Raw genomic sequence first — 18030 nt, forward strand, 5'->3', positions numbered from 1 at the left:
ATGATGCTGTATATTAGATCCCCAGAATTTGTTCACACTATAGCTCAGAGTTCGTACTCTTTAGCCAACATCTCCCGATTCCTCCAGTCCATATCCCCTTGCAACCACCATTCTACCATCTGCTTCTATTGACTGACTTTTTTAAGATGCCACATACAAGTGATATCATATGGTATTTGTCTTTGTCTGATTTATTTCATTTAGCATAAGATGTTCGAAGTCCATCCATGTTGTGGAAAATGATAGGATTTCCTTCTTTCTCATGGCTGAATAATATTGAACCATATATACATATCACATTTTCCTTATCCATTCATCAGCTGACAAATACTTAGGTTGATTCTTTATCTTGCCTTTTGTGAAGAGAACTGTAGAGAACATGAGAGTGCATTTATCTATTTGGGTATATATGCAGGATTACTGGATCCTAGTTCCATTTTTAATTTTTGAGGAACCTCCATACTGTTTTCCATAATGACCATATCAATTTATATTCCCACCAACATTGCACAAGTTTTCCCTTCTCTCCATATCCATGCCAACGCTTGTCATTTCTTTAATACCACCCATTCCAACAGATGGGGTGGTGATATCTCACTGTGGTTTTGCTTTGCATTTGCCTGATGATTAGTGGTGTTGAGCACCTTTTAATGTATCTGTTGGCCATTGGTCTGTCTTCTATGGAAAAAATGTCTTTTCAGGTCTTTTGCCCATTGCAAGGGACCAATAAACCCACTGGGATTATTTTGGTGGGGGGAGGGGTTATGGTTAAGTTGTAGGAGCTCCTTATACATTTTCAATATGAATACCTTATTAAATATATGGTATCTGATAAATAATTTTTGACATTCTATAGGTTGCCTCTTGATGCTGTTTATTGTTTCTTTGCTACGCAAAAGCTTTCCAGTTTGAAGTAGTCCTATTTGTTAATTTTTGCTTTTATTGTTTGTCCTTTTGGAGCCAGATCCAAAAAAAACCATTGCCAAGAACAATGTCAAGGGGCCTTGTTGCTTTGTTTTTTTTCGACATGTCTGTTAGGTCTACTTATTATTTCTTTAGTGGCATCATATTCGCCTGCTTTGTGATCTGTCTGGCCTTACATTTGTGTCTGTGTGTTTGAAGGAGCAAACACCTCTCCATCTTTACAGCCTATTTTTGACAGGTGAAGACTTTCTCCTGTCAGGCCCCTGGGCTGATGGGATTATCTCTGGAATCATAGTCTCCAAGGCTGGATGAAACTGGGTCACCTTGCTGCTGCTGGGTCCTCAGTTGGGTCTGCAAACCACAAGTCTATTATCAGGTACATGATAGTCCTGGCTCCTGCTGGGTCACTGGGCAGGTTCCTATATGGGCAGGACTATCCCTGAACCACAGCTGAGAGGGGATGGAGCCAGGTCACAGGGTCCATTCAGGATCCATAGCTGGACCATAGTCAGCCAGTCTGCCTCCTAGGCACTGAAGGGTGTGTCTTCTGCTAGGCCCCTGGGTGGGCAAGGCTGCTCCCAGACCATGGCTCATGCTGTACCCAGGTCACAGCACTTCAGGCTCTTCAGCCCTAACCAAGGTCAGCAGTCCTATCACCCAAGCCTCAGGTGGGCATGATTCCTTCCAGGTCCCTTGGCTGATGGTGTTATTCACAGAACCAGTGCCAAATAGTGACAGAGCCAAGTCCCCTCATCCAAGGGGATGAGGCTGTTTTCTGTTTAGTATCCAGGACCACGGTCAGTGAGCCTGGCTCTTCAGAGTGCAACAGGGAAAAAGACAGGCCTGGAAGAAAAATTAGAGCAGGCAAATTCTGTGCTTTATCTTTTGTGAAAGCAAGTCTTTCTTCTTCGGTATGTCCTTTCAATACAGCTCTCCTCAGCGGCTCCAATAACGTTTCTGAACCTCTTACTTGGAACACAAAGCTCCCACATAGAAACTTGTGTCCATGGATGGCTGCTAAAATGATTGTTGCTGTGGGGGGATATGAGCGGAGGACCCCCTATTCCACCATCCTGCTGACCCATAACAAACATTTTAAGGCCAAACTGATAGTATTCTCTAATAATTCTTGGAAGACCTATGATAGACAACACATCTTACATGGAGCTTGTAGCATCTTTCTTGGCACAGTAAAAATCCACATTTGATGTGTATCTCTGTGGTGTTCCTCCTGGGCTATGAAACTCACAGGGCATCTATCATAGAAGAAAATCATGCATCAGAAACCACTATGCCAAAGATCCTCAAGGGCCAGGCTCCCACAACTTGCCTGGTCAATTTCAGTCTTACAACTTCTACTTCCATTTTTATGTGTTAAGCCTTTGTCCCCAACAAATCTAATGTTTCAAGAGACATGAATAAAACACAACCAAAGTGGAGTGGAAAAGAGGGAATTTTAATTTATTCTCATTGGGCTGAAGGAAAGTAAGAAATGTGAATCCTGAAGTTTGGGATAGGAAACAAAGAACACTATTTCCTCTTCCTCCCTGACCATACCTTTCAAGTCTTCTCCCTGGTTTATCACGATTCTTGGAAAAATACACTTCACCACACCACACCCCCTGACATTGCTCAATATTTGCTTAAGTGAAAGAGGCTGAGGCAAGCTAAAGGAGGAGCTCTCGTTACCCTCTGCCATCACCCAATAAATAGCCAGACAAGTCCTCACCATTCCTGAACACTTGGAAAGATGAGACAATCTCACCAGCTGCCCCTACTGGGGCTCCTATTGTTTTCTCTTATTCCAAGACAACAATGTGAGATCTGTGGTGAGTATTCATTGAGCTAAAATTATTCCTTGTGTGATAGTTTTCTAAATTCCACTAGCAGGAGACTTGTTTAGAGTGACTTGAGAGAAGACCCTATTCCACCTCTATATGTGATGGTACTCTGAGTAATGTAAAAAGTGGCAGGACAAGGTAAGGAAAGTGCCATAATGTATGTTGTTTTAAGAAGGGTTGTAGAGGGAGGAAGACAAACCATAAGAGACTCTAAATCTCACAAAACAAACTGAGGGGGTATGGGGGGTGGGAGGGTAGGGATAGGGTGGTTGGATTATGGATGTTGGGGAGGGTATAGGCTATGGTGAGTGCTGTGAAATGTGTAAGACTGATGATTTACAGACCTGTACCTCTGGGGCAAATAGTACATAATATGTTAAAATAAATAATTTTTTTAAAAAGAGGGGTTGTAGATTCAATGCTAACTTGCCTAACTGTTCTTCGTATATTCAGATTTTCTCACCATAGCAACCCTACCAAGAAATTGTCTATTCTTCTTCATAATCAAGGATAGACTATTCAGGATACCAGAAATTTTTCAAGATTGTAGAAAGTTTTATTCTGAATTTGAGATGCAATCTATTTTTTTGAAGTTCAACTCAAGGGTTTTGGGTTATAACTGCACATAAAAAAGTAATGTTAATAATCCCTTTCAAATAACAAAGACTTCTCTCTTGTCATTATTGAGTTTAGATGTTCCAAGGTACACATCCCCCTCCCTCCTACTCACCCCCACAGGACATGGGTACAAGCCCATGAATGTACCTCTGGGTATAGGATCCCAAGATTGTGTAATTCTATTAAAAACTACTAAGTAGGAAAAAGAAAAACTGGTTCAGGTATAGTCTGACCCCTTACTAGCTGAATGATCCAATGTTTCTGAATATTTTTAGTTTCATCCATAAATTGAGGATAATTGAGGAAAGGGTTGGAACAAGTGATGTTATGAAGCTTGGTATAGCTCTCAGCTGCATGATTTCTTTTTTGTAAGTCTTTACCCTGGAATTGTGCTTAAACCCAGTCCAAAGATGACTATGTGGTGCCGTCGGTGGCTACATGCTCCTGGTGTTCTGGAGCCTACAAGAAGAGGTCAACACCACAGCAGAGAGACTTGTGTTCACACAAGCTAAAGCAGAAATGCTGCCAACTCTAGTTTTTCTTCCTGGCCTGTCATTTCCTTTGTTGTATCCTAAGAATAGGGGGTCTCTGTGGAGGTTTTAAAAGTTCAATCTATTGTACAGAATAATTAACTGTCTTAAGTGTTCAAGGAACCTGAACCAGTTTCAGGAACTGAAAAGTCTGTTTCAGTGCCAGCAAATCTGCTGAACTGGATGTTTCCATATAATCTCAGCCATGACTCAACAACTGTCCAATTGTTCTTCTAACAAAGAGGTACTTTTCTACAACCACTGGACCAGATCTCCCTGACTCTCTTTTAGAGAGAAGAAATATGGAGGGGTGCCTGGTTGGCTCAGTCAGTAGAGCATATGCTTCTTGATCTCAGGGTGGAGATTCTGATCCCCACATTGAGTGTAGAGAACTCACATTGCCTCGGTTCTCTAAATATAGTGATAGAAACTACAGTTGAGCTAAAAGTGATAACATGTGTGTATTTTACAGTTTATTAAGTGATTTTTTTGTCCAATATCTATAAAATAAAGGTTAATATCCATAATTTTAAAATGAGGAACTGAAGGTCAAGGAAGTTATATAAGTCACCCATAGTTACAAGTTAAGGGTCAGAGAATCCAGCCAAAGTCTAGCTGAAAAAAGAGCTCAGCATCCCACTAACCCAAGAGATAATTGGGAGATGGGTATGATTTTTCTTGGGAGTATCAACAAAGTACATTTTTTAAAATTTTAATTTATTTATTTTAAAGAGAGAGAGAAATAGTCCATGAGGTGGAGGGGCAGAAGGAGAAGGAGAGAGAGAATTGCAAGTAGACTCCATGCTGAGTGCAGAGCCTGCCCTGGGGCTCTATCCCACCACCCTAAGATCATGATCTGAGCTGAATTCAAGAGTCAGCCACTTAACCAACTGAGCCACCAGGCACCCCTGAACAAAGTACATCTAAAAATGTTTTAAGTAGTAACTAACTCTTTTAATTTTCCTTTCGTTCTTGGGATCTCTGGACTCTCTTTTTACTCCCCTCTACCTTCCACCTGAGATTTGGCATGTTGCAGGCTGAAACTAGAGGGTTTTCTGCAAGGTACATGCTGCTGAATAATGATCTTGATGTTAGGTCAGATGGGTAACCAGACAATTCAGCTCTGGGGTCAATCATCACCATAACATAGAAGTGTTGCCTTTTTTCCCTCTATATTAACCAGAGTTACAAGAAATGGATATGGGAAAGAATTCAATCTGGCAAGCAGACAGAACTACAGTTTGGGAGTCAGAAGACATGTATTCTAGTCTCCCTGACCATCCTGGTCAGGTCTCATCCTCAAAATTAGGGAATGATACCAGATCTCCCAGGCAGGACTGATATTCTGCCAGTACACAATAGTGAGGCTGAAACAGCTGTTAAAACATGGTAACACTTTGACGCTGGTTAGCAAGGAAGTAATACCTGATGTAGCAGAGACTCCAGACCCAATTTTATACTTTGCCAGCAACATAGCTAGTGACCACTGGATTGCACTATCTGTGCCATATCTGTTACTAAACATTTTGACACCAACCCTCTTCTTAGGGTTCCCATTCCTTAATATTTTCTTAGTGTGTATTCTTATTTCCTCCCTCCTCTGCCACAGAGGTAAGCAAAGAAAACTACACTGCTATAAACCCTCTGATAAGCACAATGATTGATTCAAAATATAGCAAAGGAATCCAAGCTGCCAATGTACTGCTATCCCTCAGACTTTCTGGGATCCTGAACCAAATCCAAGAACAACAGCTGGTTGAAAAAGTCAATCTCACTATAAGAAGTACAGGTGAGTACCATATTCCTGGAAGATTTAGGAGAAGACTTACATATCCATAAAGATTATGTCCAGCAACAGATCTTTTAACAAAATTGTGTGTCCAAAGTCTCCCTGCTACATCTTTCCTAGCTATATAAAAGTTGAAGCAGGCAGAAGGGTACCTCAAAACACCAATCCTCTGCTATTTACAGCTAGGCCTTACTTGTTTGTGTCCTATAAAACATTTTCCTTCAAAGAGTCACAAGGAAGAGCAAAATAAATTAAAGACTCTTATCCACTAATACTGTTCTATAAGTTACCTGAGTTCACAACCAGGAGGGATATGGCCCACATGTAAGAAACCGGACAATAGCAAGGAAACTGCAGGGAAATAGAGATGAGGACTGGGTCTTTTTGGTTTTTGTTTTCTTGGGTTTTGTTTTTTGTTTTTTTGTTTTTTTGCTTTGTTTTGTTTTTGATTCATCTTATTTAGAGAGAGGGGGGAGGTACAGAGAGAGAGGGAGAAAGAGAATCTTAAGCAGACTCCATGCTCAGCACTGAACTCAATCCCATAACCCTGAGACCATGAACTGAGCCAAAATCAAGAGTCAGTTGCTTAACCAACTGAACCACCCAGGCACCCCAGATGAGGACTGGGGTTGAATGCAGGCTAGATGCTGAGCCCTTCATGTCAATACGGAGCCTTAGCTTTCTAATTGAGATAAGGGAGAAATGAAGCCACCCCTACCTACCTCACAATATTATTCTAAGAATTACAAGAAACCTGAGAATTTTGATACTCTACAAGGCAGAACATCCAAGTCAATTATTACTATCTTGGCAAGATGGCACCCACAAAGAGAGTAAATCCCAAAGATTTATTATCTATTCTTTTCCTTTTAAAATTTGTATAAGGATTGCAGCATTCCCAAAACACCTCATGATTTCATGGGGAAGACTATGATCTAGCTGGCATTTATACAGCACTGCTAGAAAAATCTTTGCTTTGGGAATAAATAAGACAACATTAAAGTATTTATATAGAGTGGAAAAAAAGAGAGAATTGACAGGTGATGTAAGTCAAGAAAGACAGGATGCCAAAAAAAAAAAAATTACAAGCATGTACCTTGTTAAACTTGAATACTTTTCTTTTCAGAGCCATCTTTAACCTCAGGACAGCTTGCCTTGGCTATACTGGCTTTAGGAGCGTGTAAAGGGCCTACTGGAATGTCTATAAATTATTCTGAACTGGTCAAAGATCTAGAAAATAAATTCCAAGCAGAAATTAAAAATATGGGTGAGAATCAAATGTTCAGAGACCCTGGACAACCTTGTCTTCTCCTTCACTGGTTCAGAACTGAACAGTTTCCCCTCAGTCTTTCTTTCTTCTCTTCATTCTATTCATCCCACATCTGTCTGCTAATCACTTTCCCTTCTTCCCTCTTTCAACATGCATCTTGACTTTTCTTTTCAAATAGTTTCAAATGAGTATTGACTCTACATCAACCTTACATATGATGAACACACACACACACACACACACACACACACACACACACACACTCTTATAGAACACAGTTCTCTTGTTCTCCAGAAGCTTGGCTTTTAGACAAATAATGAAATACACCAATAATAGCTGAGCAACATAGGACACTATGTCAGAAGTACCCAAGCATCTGATATTAGCAGAAGAGATAAAGATGGCCAAAAGTGCTTTATCACTGGGAAGAATAGGCCGACCATGACAGCTGTTAGTGAAGTGCATTGATTTTATTTCAACACCCACCCAGTATTTATCCTATTACTCATTAAGCCGCACTCTGGTCCCATCTTCTTGTGAGATGGCCTCTGCTTCTTCTACTTATAGTTTGGACACATTTCCATTCAAAGTGCAAGAAGCTTAGTGGTGGGAAATCTGCATTCTAGTCCTACTTCTGTAACCACCTGAGTATCAGGATGGTATTTTCATCTCTTTAGTGCTGAGTCTCCTCAGTTACAAAGGAAAGGAACTGAGTTGAATTTGGTGGCTCTTAACAGCCTTTACATTTCTCAGGTTTGCTGATTGTATGAGTGATCTTTCTCCCTCTATTACTCACCTTTTCTTAAATATAAAGAAATTCTAATAAAGCCAGTAGGAATAGATTAAAAATGTATTACTCCAGTATTATTGCCATGAGTAAGGTATTTCTTTCCTCTCTGACAGAAGATCATAGTGGTAATCCACTGACTAACTACTACCAGCTCAGCCTGGACATTTTGGCCTTGTGTCTGTTCAGTGGGAATTACTCAGTCAGCGAAGTTGCTAAACTCTTCAATCCTGAAAATAAAAATTACTATTTTCATGGACAGTTCTCAGTAGGTGAGTCATTACACCCATTTCCCCTGGGATGGAGGACACAGTCACTGGTAAGTCTTTTCCTTTGAGTTTTTCTCAAACTTCTCAGTAAGTACCTGGATTTTCTTTAATCCTCTTTGCCCTGGTGATCAGGGGAGAGAATTTTCTTTTTGAGATGAATGGACATTGGGGCAGGGGGTGCATTTAAGCATCTTTCCAGATGTGTACTATAGTAGAAAGATCCAGTTCCTAGCCTACCCCTTCTTTGAATTATATAACCAATGGATATTAACTCTTGATCTTAATTTTCCCATCTGTAAAATAAGGATATATTGCAAGAATCTTTATATAAGACATTTTAGGAAGTATAAGTATAAGTATTAGAGAAAAGAGAATAGTAGAATAGTAGAATTCACTTATCTTAAATTTACCTCTGTAATTTACTGGGACCATTTGGATGTGTGGGCTTACTTGTACAACACAACCTCTCCAGGGACAAGGTCCAATATTTTGATCAATAAATTCTGTATCCCTAACAGAGAAGGACCAGAAATTTTCCCCTGGGTCAATTTACACATTCAAAAATAGCTAGTATTGTTGCTCAGCCCTTATGGATCCAAACACAGCTTATCTTTCTCCAGGGAACCCAAAGAAAATCACCACTCAATATCTCTAGATAATAAGGAGAATGTGAAATTTTTCATATTCTCTTTTCTATGGGAGAGGGAATGTACAGGGGGAACTAAATAACAAGCCAGAAGAAGACATTTTCCCCCTTGCTTGCAAACTCTTGGCCCATTTAAGATTTAATGGAAAACAATTCTCTTAAGTTCTATTTTCTAATCAGCCTAATGGAAACATTGGAACATTACAAAGATATGTTTTACTTGGGATTTCATCCTGAGTTCTCTCAATTCCTTTGCCAATATGGCTGAGGTGGAAAAAAAAAAAAAAAAAAGAACAACAACAACCGAGATATAGAAGTGAGTCTGTTCATGTGTATGAACCTGCAAATCCATATATGTTTCTATGACCAACAGGTGAGTTATTGAGTAAAAGATACAGAGTTACTCAACATAAGGAAGGGATCTTGAAATATTTAAGTGTTTAGTGTTGGAGGGATGATTGCTATCTCTTCAAATCCTCCTTGCCCATCATCAATTAGCATGACCAATCTTCCCTGTTTGCCCAGATCTGTGCCTCTTTGAGCAATGAAAATCCTACATACCAGGAGACCCCTTAGTCCAAGGCAAACTAGAATGATTGGTCACCTTATCACCAATGTTTTGTTTCCTGGCAGATACTGGTGCGATGGCTGTCCTGGCTCTGACCTGTGTGAAGGGGAAAATAACAAGAGGGCAGAAACAAATAGATAGAAAGGATATAGAGAATATTGATAAACATACAGAGTCACTGGTAAACAAGATTCTGTCTCAGAAAACAGAAAATGGTCTTCTTGGAAACATATATAGTACAGGAGAAGCTATGCAGGTAAGTCAGAGGGTAAAATAGGACACAGAGAAGAGAGTCACGAAGGAAAGAAATATCTGTATCCTTTCTTCCTGGTCTCAGAAGATATTATCCACTCTGTTTCCTATATGAACCGATTTTATGTGATTCTTCTCCCCTGATGGAAATGTATTCTCCTCACCTTAGATCCTTACATTTCCATGTCCAGTGCTTCCATGAAGCTTTTCCTGACTACAACTTTTTTCTAATTTTAGAGTCTACTCCAACCTCCTATGTTGTTCTATCAAATGCAATTTCACCATATGCCATATACCAGTGTTTGGTGCTTGCCTCTTACTTCCCAAATTAGATTATGGTTGTCCAAGTGATAAGAGGCAGTGCCAGTAATACCAGCTAGTATTTATTGGCATGCTCATTAATGCACACAACAGCCCAGTGAGGAAAATATTATTAGTTCCATTTCCCAGAATAAGAGCATGAGTCATGGAGTAACAGTAACTTGCCTAACATTACAAGGCCAAAAAGTGATTCACATGGAGAGGGAACCTAAACAGTTGGTTTCAAAACTCATACTTGGCACCTACTCTGCCCTGTATACGTTTCTTGAAGTCTTAGGCTTCACTCACTGATTTACATGACTCTAAGCAGTAGATACAAGAAGAGATGAAGGGAGATTTACAAAAAAAAATTTCACCCAGTAGTATGAGTAGGGGTCTGCCAGGCCACCCCAGGATGAGAGGGCTTTCCAAGGGAGAGAGATCAGCAAGGACAAAGATCAGAGGCACAGAAGAACATAAGGTATTTTGGGAAGATCAAGGTGTTCAGTATGGCCAGTGAGGGTCCTTGGGAAAAAAACACAAGAAGAAGCTAGGGGTGTAACAGGGGTCCAATCACACAGGTTTTTGGTGCTGTTGAGGCTGTTGTCTGTCTTGCTGAGTTTGCACTTCATAAAACAGTGGTTGCCCATTCTGGCTGCACATTTGAATCACCTGAAAGAGCTTTCAGAAAACACTAATGTTTAGGCTCCACACCAGCCAGTTAACACAGAAACTTGGAGATGGAGCATGTGCATTGGTCTGGTTTTAAAATCCTACAGGTGATGTTTATTCACAGCAGACTTGAGAGCTGCTTGCCTACAAGACAGTTTTGAAGATGAAATGAAATATAATCCTTTTTTAAAAATATCCCACAAATGCTTGTTGACTTCTTGGATAACTTAAAGGGTCTTCAGGAGAAAATGGAAAGAGGAACCGTCCTTCCCTTAGAAACTACAGTGACGTCTGCAGGACCAACCTGTTTTTGTCCTTGTCTTACTCACTCTGATACCTTCCTAAATTTTCCTACCCCGTCATGCTGTCCCCTCTGGTTTACATTTGCTGCTTCTATAGTTTCTATTCAAGAATCTATTTGACTCCACACTGTTAAGGAAATAATGTCAGACACCTCACTCTGAAGCTCCAGGATCCACCAATGTGGCCCCAACCTCATTCTCTAGCCTGTTCTTCCACAATCACCCTGAGTCTCCCCTGTACACCAGTCCTCCCAGGCCATGAGGAATTCCCTGGGGGTTTTGAAGACAGTGTCATCAGAGACAGGCCATGCCCTGGCCTCCCCTACTCTAGCATCCTTGATCATGCTATTCCCTCTGGGTATAGTGCTCCTCTCCTGTCTCCTACTGAAATGCTGTCATTCCATCAAGGTCTACCTCAAGTACTGCCTTCTCCACCAAGCCTTTCCTCAGGGTCATGAAATGTTTATGTGCTCTTCTGAAAAGCCCTGGCACTAGATGATTCTCTTAAGGCATTCACCTTAGGAACTCCTTCATGATTAGTCTGTTAACAGCATTTATCAAGTATCTCCTATGTGACAGGTATTGATTGTTCCATATCAAGGCTAAAGAGTGAATATTAATACAGGAGTGAATATTTCTCTACCATTAGAGAAAGTCTGTTCTTATTGATGCCATTACAGGTTGTGTTATTAAGCAATTCCCCACCTCCCCTCCAACTAGTTTTTAAATTTCTTGGTGTCAGGAAAGGTATCCTAGTTGTCCAAGGTGCTTCCCCTTGTGGTCATGTCCAGTAAATATTTACTGAATTCATTAGATGTAGGCTTTCCCCCTATTTGACCTTTCTCTCATTCATTCTCATTCCCTTTCATTCTTTCTCTCACACATTAGGCTCTCTTTGTCTCACCCAACTATTACAACGAAAATCAATGGGTTTGTGAAAAAACACGGGATACAGTGCTCACAGAAATTTCTCAAGGAGCATTCCATATGCCAACTGCTGCAGCTCAAATCTTACCGGCCCTGATGGGAAAGACCTACTTGGATGTTAACAAAGACTCTTCCTGTGTCTACAGCTCAGGTAGAGTACTAAAGAGCAGAATACCCAAAGAATGTGAGACTAAGATGTCCTTAGGGACCAAAAGTGACCAAATAAACCACTAAAGCATAACAGTTCCCAAATAGAATGTGGTCCTCCATGTGTCACCAGTGATTATAACCACCTGAGCATTTGTTCTTTTTTTTTTTTCAAAGATTTTATTTATTTATTTGACAAAGAGAGATCACAAGTAGGCAGAGAGGCAGGCAGAGAGAGAGAGAGAAGCAGGCTCCCCGCTGAGCAGAGAGCTTGATATGGGGCTCAATCCCAGGACCCTGGGATCATGACCTGAGCTGAAGACAAGAGGCTTTAACCCACTGATTCCCCCAGGCACCCACTAAGGATTTGTTCTAACAGTGTAGTAGATGTTCTTGGTTCTAATACTGATAAACAAGGTAGATTTGATTCAATGATGTCTATCTCCCAAGAGATATTTTCTGATGGTTAGAGAGATATTCTGAGCATCATTCCCATTCTAAACAAAGAATGCTGTCTGACTCTCTGTTATGCACAATGAGTGAGCCCTCAGGGAGCTCAGGGGTATATGGGGGGAATATGGCAGTAGTATAAGAAAATTACAGCATGAATTATATATTCAAACAACAGATTGTTCAACAAAGGATAAAAGACTTGACTTTTATCTCTGACCACTCCTGGGTCAGACATTTATAAGTAGGTTTAGGGACCTCAGACAAAATGTTTAATATCAAACTTCAGTTTACTAATATAAAAAATACAAATGATAAAGTATCTAATGTGGGGTTTTGTAAGGACTGAATAAGATAAACCAAGTAAAATCATCAGTACAGCAATTGGCGCTTAATATGTTTTTAATAAACATTAAGAGATAAAAAAGCATCCAAAAAGGGAGGGAAGCATTATTGTATGCTGTACCAAAGCAAAACAAAAATAAAAACAAGCAGCAACAAAATCCCCAAAACTCAGGAGCCTCTGTGAGAAACAGGAGAAAATAGGGCAACTGAATTGCTAAAACAGCTGGGAGTGGGGCCAAACACATGCACTGACAAACTGGTGCCTATTTGGTTTAATCACAGAAGAGATCTGCCCCTTGGTTGATGATTCTTGCTCCTTGTAGCAAATCCTCCTCTATGTCCCTAAAGGAAAGGAGTCCTGCGGGAGGTACTGGATGGGTATGTAAATTCTAACACCTTTTTTTATTATTCTGAATACTAATTCTTCTCTTTCTTTTCCCTTTGCCAGATCCCTTCAACATCACCACTCAGGAATCTACACCAGTGACACCTTCTGTCTCACCCTCACAAATCCAAGTAAATTACTCTGTGGTAATCAATAACCAAGCAGATAACATCACTGTCTCTGTGGCAAATGGTTCTGTCTTCCTAAATGTGATGGAACAAGCTGAGAAGAAAAATCCAACTCTATTTTGGTATGTCTGTATGCAACCTAAGGTGAAGCTATTTGGTGAGTTTGAAAGACTCAGTAAGAACACATAAGCACCTGAATACAAACTACATTCAAAATACTTTATCTGTACCTTGCTGGCCATCTATATCTCATGGCAGAGATTTAAAAAAAAAAAAAAAGTGAGACTTTCCATCTTCTAGCACATCGTAGATAGTAAATTAATGTTCACTTAATGGGTAAATAAGGCCCAGGGATCTCTCTTCTCTCGGCAAAATTCCTTCAACAAATAGAACCTTAGCTCAGTCATTCTGTGTTTAGAACACTGGGTCATTATTTTTGAATCATTGACCCCTTTGAAAATCAGATGACTGTTCAACGATTCATTAGTTGAGCACTACAACAAAAACTTATGATGTACTATATGCTGGCTAACTGAACATAATAAAAAATTAAAAAATAAAATTTATAAATAAATAAAAATCAGATGAGTGCAGTGGCTGCCGATCCCAGACAAGTAAACATACACACAAAACTTGCCCTTTAAATCAGAGGTTTCACAAATACCCTGGGTCTCTCCATGCTCCCCCACTTTCAGATTCATGGACCCCTAGGGTAAGGTTCCCTGGCCTAAGAAGGTCAAATATTTCAAAATATTCAAAATATTCAAAATATTGACTTTGCCTCTGAAAGGTATGGTTCACTTGACTCCCTAAATCTAATCAGCATTTACTTTCTAGTCACATGAGGTAAGATGCCATAGAGAAAATTATATTTATACATATATTTAGTAAGTAATGTAAATATTATATATATGGAATGTAACTATTATAAAGGTTGCTTTCAAGGGCTCCCAAGAAGTCAGAGAAATATGGCCAGGGAATGTGAAACAGATACTGGCCAAGTCACTTTTTAATAAACAGAACATGAAATATTAAGTTGCTCTTTCCTGTTCTTCTTTCCTAAGAGAAAACCTACTTACTTATGATGCCTCTAGGATGTGAGGTTAACATTTTCTTCTGCTGCTTTTGTCTCTTCAACCTTTATTCCTTGGGGCAGAAGATTAGCAGTTGTCAACAACAACTGTCTATTAGTGTAGACACTAGTCCCTAGTGTCCACCATGAAAGGAGGCAGAGGCAGAAACAGGCTTCATTCCTCTAATTCAGCAGAGATTGCATGATGCCTGCATCCAAACCACCTGGAGTGTTTATGACACATGCAGATTCCTAGTCACCACCTATTTACCTACAGAATCAAAGTATCTGAGGATAGAGCCGGGAAATTTGCTTTTCTTGATAATGGCTTCATATGATTCTTAGGTCCACCGAAGTTTGAGAAATGCTCATTAAGGTTGCCCTTGAAAGTTCTAAGTTCCTGAAACCCATTTATTGTCCCCAAAGGTTCAAATCAGAGGAGACCTCATGGGGCCCCTACATCATCAGTGTTCGGGGCATAAAGGCTGACCCTAATGACAGGACCTACTGGGAGCTCCTGAGCAATGGTGAACCCCTGAGCCAAGGTAAGGGAGAAAGTGCTAAAAAGCCCCACAGAGAGACAATGCCCCAAACACCCCGATGTGAGTGTGTAAGCTTTGGTGGGGAATGTGCCGAGGTGTTGGGAAAGTGAGATCCATTATTTGGTGATTTGGTCGTTAAATCATTTGAGCCATTGGACACCTGGATGACTCAGTCAGTTACGTGTCCATCTCTTGTTTTAAGCTCAGACCATGATCTCAGGGTTGTGAGATCAAGCCCTGAGTAGGGCTCCATACTCAGTGGGGAGTCTGTTTGAGATTCTTGTCCTCTCCTTCTGCCCCTCCCCCTGCTTGTGCTATCTTTCTCTCTAAAATAAATAAAACTTAAAAAACAAAAAAAAAACAAAAACAGGTGATATGTATTAAGGAGCACACATGGTGTGATAAGCACTGAGTGTTATATGCAACTAATGAATCACTGAACACTATATCAAAAACTAATGATGTAGTATATGTTGGTTAATTGAACTTAAATAAATAAATACATAAATACATAAAATCATTTGATCCACTTCTTATCCTTCCTTTTAGGACCTGGTAGTTACATTGTCCATGCAGGAGATGATTTGGAGGTTCGTTGGAGCACCTACTAATAAATTCAAACCTTCTTTAGCTGGATTGAATCCTTTTGCACCAGACTTGCCCACAGACATTGGCCTCATGCCTTCCTTTTCACTCATCTCAATTTCAATAGGAGGGTCAGTAACCTCCTTCTATTTGTGTGACCAATTAAAGGACGACAGCAATACAAAAAGAGCATTTTCTAATCATTTCATTTTAAAGGGGGATTATTGATCGAGGTAAGACTACCACAGGAAGAGGAAAGGGAAAAGAGATTAGACCACATCTCTAAATTGAGTTCTACTCAAGGTCCCACTGCTAACTGTGTCAGTGAGTTTGGACAGTGGGTGGGAATGGAGACAAGGTTCTAGATCTAAAGTTGAAACAGCAGCCAATGAGATCAGGTAGAAAATCCATAGGGAGATAGCTCTCCAAAACCCAGATTTAAGGGACAAACCGAGTGGACATATTGACCTCAGAAAGTCAGTGAGTAGAGAGAAAAATACTGCTCTAAAGAAAGAGGGAAAGGTGAAACTTCTACATAAAAGACCAGTCCATAAAGTCTCAGGAATAATATTATCCCCTCCACCAGCTATCCCCCTCAGGTCCCATTTATTCTCCCACATGTATTTTCCTTTTACTGCCCCATAAAAATCACTCTGATAGTCATATCATCAAAATACACATGTAAAAAAATCACCTTTGCTGTTCATTTCAGTAGAATTCACATTTTTTAAAAAATCAGGGGCACCAAGGGGTGCCTGGGTGGCTCAGTCAATTAAGTGGCTGACTCTTGGTTTTGGCTCAGGCCATTGATCTTAGTATTCTTGCATCAGCGGTGTTAGGCTCACTGCTCAGAGGGCAGTCTGTTTGGAGATTCTCTTTCTCTCTCTCCCGCTGCCCCTCTCCCAGCTACCACTATCTCTCCTTCTCTGATTCTCTAAAATAAATTAATAAATCTAAAAATAAAAATAAATCAGGGATGACTGGGTGGCTCAGTCAGTTGAGTATCCCACTCTTGATTTCAGCTCAGGTCATGATCTCAGTGAGATTGAGCCCTGCAGTGAGCTTCATGCTGAGCACCAACACTGCGTGAGATTCTTCCCTTCTTCCCTCTCCCTCTGTTCCGTACTTCTCTCTCTCTCTTTCAAATAAATAAACAAATAAAATCTTTATATAAAGCAGACCCCAAAAGAAAGATATCTTCAGACAGAATTATATTATCAATGTCTCCCTCTTTCCTCCTGTGTTCCCTTCATGATACTCTTAGCTTCCTCACCTCCACCAGCAGCCCTGCTTCATAGTTAGGATTTGAACATTGTTTTCTGGTACTGATCCTCAACCCTTAGGATCAACTCCACCTATTCTTCATTAACTTGATATGACAGACCTCATAACTAGACAGCAATGGATTCTATCCCCTTGGGTCTGGGTCTCATCTTGAAAGCTCATTTAGAGACATCAGACCTCCGTGGTGCTGTTCACATGGTGCCGCAGCTGTCAGATCTGTTTCTAAACTCTATGAGTTATGTGAAATTGAGGGGTAATGTCTTATGGTGATAAATATGCAAAATATTATATAATTGCTATTCCTGACTATGATACACAGTGTGATCGTACAATTTATCATCCAACCACAACACTGTAAAGAGTGAAAGCAAACACTGTTAACAATTACACTCAAAAAGACAGATTAGAAACTGGTAATATCCTGGCCGGGGGGCGGGGGGGATAGTACATATGGTTGGTTTTGTCCATCAGGAAAAATAATGATGCTCAAGGAAAAAATAACAGGAAGTACTGACCCTGCAATGGACCAATGAAACTGAATCTCAAAATAACGAAGTTGGAATAGGTCCTTTTAAGATTGCAGACTCTCGCACAAAGATTCTAGGTCACTTTCAATAATTACCACTCAACATCAGTAATGCACACAATTTATATTAGACGTACTCTCCCAAATGTGGTATAAGGATATTCTAATTGGCATACTGACACGGAATCAAATAACAAATAATCACAGCATGAAAAAATCATTTCCTTTGCAATTCTCATTTAATTCCTCTCATTGGATCAAATATAAAATCTCAGTTTATGCCACTGTATTTCTAACACTTCCGTGTAGCACCATGAGCCTCCATTCTTAGCAGACAGAGCTCAGTTTCTCCCAACCATTGGTCCCATAGTAGAATATAGTAACATTGCTATCTGATAGGAATGCCTTTAATCACAGAGACAGACATGGAGAGAAATGAAGTAACATTCCCTTTGCATTCTACAGACATTGCCCAGGGAATCCTATCTCAGCCACACTTGCCTTATGAGAAGCTCTAAGGCTTAACACTACGACAGAACCGAGAGAGTCTGAGGGGAGAAACTTCCCTCTGCTGCCACCGCAGAGAATAATCAATACAAATAAACCTCTCAGATGTCCATTGAGAGTCTGGGTGCTTGGATGCCAGAAAATGAGGCACAGGAAAAAACAGGCAAATAAAAAATAAGTTTCAGGGGGCGCCAGGGTGGCTCAGTGGGTTAAGCCGCTGCCTTCGGCTCAGGTCATGATCTCAGGGTCCTGGGATCGAGCCCCGCATCGGGCTCTCTGCTCAGCGGGAAGCCTGCTTCCTCCTCTCTCTCTGCCTGCCTCTCTGCCTGCTTGTGATCTCTCTCTGTCAAATAAATAAATAAAA

At 40.4% G+C, this 18030-nt stretch overlaps 1 protein-coding gene across 1 annotated transcript; it reads left to right on the forward strand.

Moving 5' to 3' along the window:
• The first annotated feature begins 2666 nt into the window (after positions 1-2666).
• LOC111150159 (transcobalamin-1-like) lies at positions 2667-15375 on the forward strand. The gene is made up of 9 exons (XM_022507556.1): positions 2667-2753; positions 5523-5702; positions 6829-6969; positions 7876-8031; positions 9308-9498; positions 11657-11846; positions 13086-13272; positions 14649-14767; positions 15314-15375. Exons 1-9 carry the CDS (start codon positions 2675-2677, stop codon positions 15373-15375), a joined length of 1305 nt encoding a protein of 434 aa, XP_022363264.1. The 5' UTR covers positions 2667-2674.
• The last annotated feature ends 2655 nt before the right edge of the window (positions 15376-18030 follow it).

This window comes from Enhydra lutris, unplaced genomic scaffold, assembly GCF_002288905.1.
Source record: "Enhydra lutris kenyoni isolate GAN:26980312 unplaced genomic scaffold, ASM228890v2 scaffoldscaffold22, whole genome shotgun sequence".
Classification (NCBI taxonomy): domain Eukaryota; kingdom Metazoa; phylum Chordata; class Mammalia; order Carnivora; family Mustelidae; genus Enhydra; species Enhydra lutris.